The 6,000-nt window shown below is 43.5% G+C and overlaps 1 protein-coding gene across 1 annotated transcript in view; it reads right to left on the bottom strand.

The window, feature by feature from the left end:
* Positions 1-289: 289 nt before the first annotated feature.
* The window catches only part of SLC13A1 (solute carrier family 13 member 1), a 93,437-nt gene continuing 87,726 nt past the window's right edge, over positions 290-6,000 (bottom strand). Inside the window, exons 13-16 of the mRNA XM_053406019.1 lie at positions 5,795-5,904; positions 3,702-3,863; positions 2,758-2,895; positions 290-1,742 (exon numbers count right to left, since the gene is read on the bottom strand). Of these exons, the coding sequence (XP_053261994.1) occupies positions 1,605-1,742; positions 2,758-2,895; positions 3,702-3,863; positions 5,795-5,904 (548 nt within the window). The 3' untranslated portion in view covers positions 290-1,604. The remainder of the gene's footprint in view (positions 1,743-2,757; positions 2,896-3,701; positions 3,864-5,794; positions 5,905-6,000) is intronic.

The raw sequence follows: 6,000 nt of genomic DNA, 5'->3' as shown, positions 1-6,000 counted from the left end.
GGACACAAAAGCTGGTCCTGATTCTGACTCTGATCCAGGTGAGCAGAGCCTCAAACCAGAGAAGCTTCACATCTGCTGCAATGCCAACACTCTCGTGTATTGAAAGCTACACTTCTCTTTGCTGCCTGCCCCATTAACAGTGGATCAATCTGGTCCAGCAATCCCATTTCCCATGTCCTCACATACTGCTATATGAATGCTATGCAGAACAGCCATCTCTGCTAAGGTGCCTTACACCAAGTTGGACCAAGTCAATATTTTCTATTCTCTGGGGTTTTAAACATCCAACCCTAGCTAAAGAGGGATGACCTTGGACTTTTTGTGAGTAATGTATGCCTTTGCCTCTGAGCAACAGCCCTTTCCCATCATTATGGAGGCAATAGAGGGGAACCAGTCTAAAAAATGATACCTGGGCAGGTGATGGATAGATACAGTATGTGTGCCCTACCCTACTTGGCTTTTGTGTGGCTGGAATGTAGTCTACAGTACAAGGGTAAGTGTCGCATGAATTGCTGTGCCCAGTTTGGGGCCCCTCCCCCCCTTCACTGACATGTTACCCACAGCAGAATGTGCCCCTCAAGCTAAAAGAGGTCCCACACCCCTGAAATAATAGAAAAGGTGCTTAATATTTAGCTCAAGAAATACAGCAATAAGGATCCTATTGTCTCACACTTTGGCACATTTATTACTATGATTGATTCTGGCAGAACTAATCCAGACAGAATCAATACAATGTGGTAAGCTCTTCTGGTTTTAAAATAATAATATATAAACTTCCCATTGGATCATGATGGTTTCTCTCATCATCTCATGCCCACGACTGGGTGCTGTGTCTAGCTTCCAGTGCAGAACATGCTAGTTACCACACCTAGGTCTTTGTCGCTTAAAAGAGTTTTAAAAGTTTAAAATAGATTGCAATGAGCACACACGCGATTCCCAAACCCACATAAGCCAGCATCCGTGAATGGAATGGAGGCAGAGATGCAAGCTGCCTCTTCTCTGGCCGATGGGTAGTTCTTCCCACAGCATGATCATCTGAAATTTCAGTCATTCATTGATCATCTTGGAAAAGATCTTCCTATCAGATTCCAGCAGCAATCATCCCCGGGCAAGTAGGCTTACGTGGAACAAGTGTATGGCACAACATGCTCCATGTGAAGTGATCATGTAGCTCTGACTTATAAGGCACGCATAGAATGCTTCAGTGCACATGTTGAGACTGGAAGACACATTGGCCATAAGCTTGAAATAATGGCCTTCCAGCATTTTAAAATCTATTGATCCAGCTATCTGTCCACCCACCCACCACACTCTTATCCCAGCACCCCTATAGTCATAAACCTACATTATTTGGTGACCCTAAAAACGGGGGCAAATCAGCATTCATAATGAATGTGCATAACCACCGTTGCAAACTTCCCAACCCTGATGAGTGAAATCCAAACTGATTGGACACTTGCACAGACTCGCTTGCCATTGCAGTATCGAGACTGCAAGAGTCTTGGTTTACCGTCTTCAGTGCAGATGTGTCGATCCTTGGGAAGAGTAAACAAGAAGCACAGCATGGGAAGGCAGATCGAGAAAAAGAAGCTGCTACTCCATTCTTAAAGTCCGGTTCTGTTAGCAATAGCAGGTGCCCAACTAGGATATGTATTGAGTTCAAACATGGGCACCCCCCATGTCATGACAGCAAGCATGACAACAGCAACTCCGATGATATTGATACCCAAACCGGCTTTTACCTAAAAGAAAAGGGGGAGGGTAAGGAGAGAATCTTTTTACCAATTGAAACAGAAAGCCCCAATTTGATCAAGAAATTTGGCAAAATCACAATTTGCACCACAGTTACGATCTGGAAACTAGAAAATTCCAGGTTCAAATCTCAGAGTGGTCACGAACCCATCAGGCGGTTTTAGACTAGGTCTCTCATGAGGCAAGGATGTGATACAGAGGATGTCCCACAGAGCCAAAAAGGTCCCTCACCCCTGGATCAGAGTGGTGGACTAGTATTACAGAGACACGAGTTTAAATTGTACCCAACCATGCAGCTTTACTGAGTGACCTTGGGCTGCCTAAACCGCAGCCTAACCTCCCTCACAGGGCTGTTGTGACAAGAGGACGAAAGAAACAGTGGCATGCAGTGAAATTTTTCGTAGGGGTGCCAGCTTGCAAGTGCAATTGTGGTGGTGGTGAGGAGACGTTGCATGTGAGCATCACACCTCCTTCCCAAAGCTGGACAGGCTTTGAGAAGCTGGCAGGAGGGCTTTTGGATCCCCTTGGAGCATCGCACCCCCTTCTCTACTCTGATTTACCGGGAACTTTTAGCCTAGTCCACTGACCGCAAGCCACTGGGGAGAACCATGTATTCTGCCTAGAGTTGGTTGGAGGAAAGGTGGTATGTGTTAAGTAAATAAACATCCTAGATGGTTTTGAAAGAGCATTAGACAAATTCACAATAAATGGGTGTATGAGTGGCTGTAAGTCATGATGGCTGTGCGGAACCTGAATACTAGTTTCCAGACAACAACAATACGAAAGGACTATTGTCTTCAGGTCTTCCTCATGGGCTTTCTAGAGCCACCTGGTTGGTGTCTGTGGAAAGGAAGACACTGAACAAGATAAGATTACTGGGCTCTTCTTACTTCCTTAAGAATAAGTGAGATGATGTATAATAAGGATTCTGAGCGCGCCAGAAAAGGATGCTATTATTATTACAAAAAAAGTCAGCATGGTGTGTGTTATTTGCCCTCGACTTACCATGTCGATAACTTTCAGGTGACCATATGCAAATACAATGGCATTGGGCGGATTTGCTACAGGTAGAAGGAACGCGAACGAAGTGCAGAGGGTGGAGGGGATCAATATATACAGGGGGTTCACATGGATGGCTTCAGCCTGTTAGAGGAGGAAACAGAAAGTCATGGTTCACATTCACGGAAAGAAGCACTTATCTGAGACAGAATTAAAATGCAAGCTAGAGCCAAAGGCTGTGATCACAAAAGCAGACATGGGGAACCAGGTGGCGCTAGACTACAACATCCACCGTCACCCCTGGCCATTGGCCATGGCTTCTGGGGCTGTCAGGAGCTGGATGTGCAGGTCCACAGGTTCCCTGCATGAACACATAATGTTAACTGAAGTATTTAAAGGACCCTGAATACATACATTCCTCCACTTTACTAGGCTGAGGAGCAGAGCACCTTACAAGAGCCCACAGCTAAAATAGCCACGATGATCCTATGATCTGTGGGATTTAAAGTCTTTAAAAATAAAATTGGATTTATAGAGGCAAAGTGAATACAGGCACGCAGAAAAGAAACCCGCATCCCTGAACACATAAAGATCCATGCAGTATCACTGTTTGTGCATTGGGACACATGCTTCCTTGAACGCAGTGGGACATAATTACTGATGCTTTATATTTGATGCATTGCTATCCCTTAAGATCCATAGGAAATATAGATCTTTTATTATTATTTCCTTGCTTCCATAGAATGCCTAGACACAACATCATACTCTTTAATCTAGAATTAACTAAACTACCACTCACTGGTTCGATATTCCCAGCTCACTAAGTCAAACACACAGACACCCAATTAGAGCACGCTTTGAAAGGGTGGAAACTCCATCTTTTTGCTCATCTTTAACCACTTTAATTGTGAATGGGCAAACCAAACCAGTTTCTTGGAAGGGTTACTCACCAGTGGGGCTAAGATAGGCAAAAATATTGTGATAGTGGCAGGATTGCTGGCTACTTCAGTTATTGTGGTGACAATCAGTGATGAAATGAGGATAGTCAGCCATATGGGCAGTGATCCCAAAGGAGTTAATTTACTTCCTATCCACTCTGAGAGTTTTGAGACCTGTGAAAAGGAACGTTAGCACAGTTATCCGCCAATGTAATTTAATGCATACATATTTTTTCACAAGTACGGCATTTGCAGAATCTGTTAGCCTATCAATACACAGGATCGATACCTGTAAGTAACTGAACTCTAATAGGATTCCAGGGCCCCTCAATGTGTTTTCCTCCATATTAAATGCATGCCAAGATGCTCAACTTCTGGCAGATAACACATTTTCACCATGTAAGTTGGGGCTAGCCGACATAGTGCCATCCAGCTGTTGTTGGATTCCCATCAGCCCCAGCCAACATGGCCAATGGGCATGGAAGATGGGAGTTATAGCCCAACAACATCTGACTACCCTTGATATAAATGGCTATGGGTGAAAGCCTATACACATTTACTATGGAGTAAATCCCATTGAACTAATTGAGGTTTGCTTCTAAGTAGCACAACCATGGGTATAAGTAAGCTGCATTCATGGTCAACCATGCTTTAGTCTTATGTCTGAACTTATTGTTGGTTTGTGAGGGGCTGCCAAACAGGATATCAAACTACCGGCTGAAGCTGGTGAGTTTGTGCCAACTTTGGTTTCCTGCTGTGTCTGAATTCACAAACCATTGCCTTCACCAAAGGTGTCATGGACTTTGAAGAAACACGAATTCAGGACAAAAGGGAGAAATGAGCTAAGAGGAAGGAATGGAGGACAAATCCTCACTGTGATCAAGTCCCGCCCAGAAACCTAGGTCCCCACTGTGGAAGGATGTGCGGATCCAGAATTGGCCTCCACAGTTACTTATGGACAAACTGTTAAGACCACATTCATGGAAGACAATCTTACTCAGCTACGAGTGATTGCCAAAGAAGAAGAAAAGTTAATGGATTTTAAAAGGAAACTACGGGACATGCACTACTGCAAAAAAAGCAGCAGTCACTGCCCGAAAACATTTTGCAGGAGCAGATGGTATTGCAAGTGTGTAACCACCCTGAAAACATCATAAGCACAAATCATATTAGCCATAGTTGCCATTTATAGTTATGGTTGACTATGGCTTCATGGCCTATTTGGTTGGTTGCAAAAAGGGAGAAGTGAACTGGGAGCAGAGGGGCTACACGTTTGTGCAAGAAGCTTGTCATCATCTTGGCTTAAGAAGCTAACTTTGTGCTGTGCTCATGATCCAAGCAAGAGGCCACAACAAAGTCCACGCTACATGCACTCATCTTGAGGAGAAGATGACATGTTGTAGGACCAAGGTACAAACCCTCCAGATGCTTGCTGAACTACAAGTTCCATGAGCATTAGTCAGGCTAGTTGGGGCTGGTTGGGAGCTGGAATCCAACAACATCCAGAAGTTGAAACTTAGCCACCCTCGGTATAGGAGATGGTCCTCTAAGCAACAAACAGCCAAAGCTGTTTGCCCAAAGCAGTTGGGACTATTCTTTACTTCATTGAATAAGGCTTAGCACACCACACTTCTGTGCATAATTTTTCTTTTATTAAATCCTGGTCCGCACCTGGGTAATTTTATGGTCATATTTAAGAACAGTTTTATTTTAATGCTGCCAATTGTTTTTACAGCTGTTTTAAATCTTGACGGGCTAATACTTTATTTTATGGATTTGTAGCAAGCAGCAACACACTCCAGAAGGTGGACTAGAAATCTATTTAATGACAACGGTGATGATAACAGTCAAAATGAAACCGTTTTCAGAGACATCATTTTACCAAGCAAAGGAACTAACCCTCCAAATTCCCCCTAACTTCTTGAACAACAATTCCCTTCCATTTCTCGCTTAACTGTTGTTCCATTATAAGATAAATATTACTAGTGGAATAACACCAGACAACTTTTCAGCTCGTCCTCTGCAATTTTCTTGCAAACCAGCTACAGCTTAAGAATATTGTTGTTATTATTATTGATTGAATATGTTGCAAAAATCTGTATTACCTCGCAGCCATCTGCCAGCGCAAACCCTCCACCAACGAGAATGGCAATTTCCCAGGGCATGCAGGCTTGAAATTCTTTCCAAGTTATCAGTGGAGTGTAATCAAAAACAACTAGAGGAGGGGAATAATAAAAAAAAGAATGTCTGTAAAGATCTGAGGAGGGAAAGCCCATTGCATTATATTTCTACTACTGTTTCACACAGAGCT

The sequence above is a fragment of the Podarcis raffonei genome, chromosome 10 (genome assembly GCF_027172205.1).
Source record: "Podarcis raffonei isolate rPodRaf1 chromosome 10, rPodRaf1.pri, whole genome shotgun sequence".
Classification (NCBI taxonomy): Eukaryota; Metazoa; Chordata; class Lepidosauria; order Squamata; family Lacertidae; genus Podarcis; species Podarcis raffonei.
Note: the sequence above shows the minus strand (reverse complement) of the source record. Positions and strands in the feature narration are given on the sequence as shown.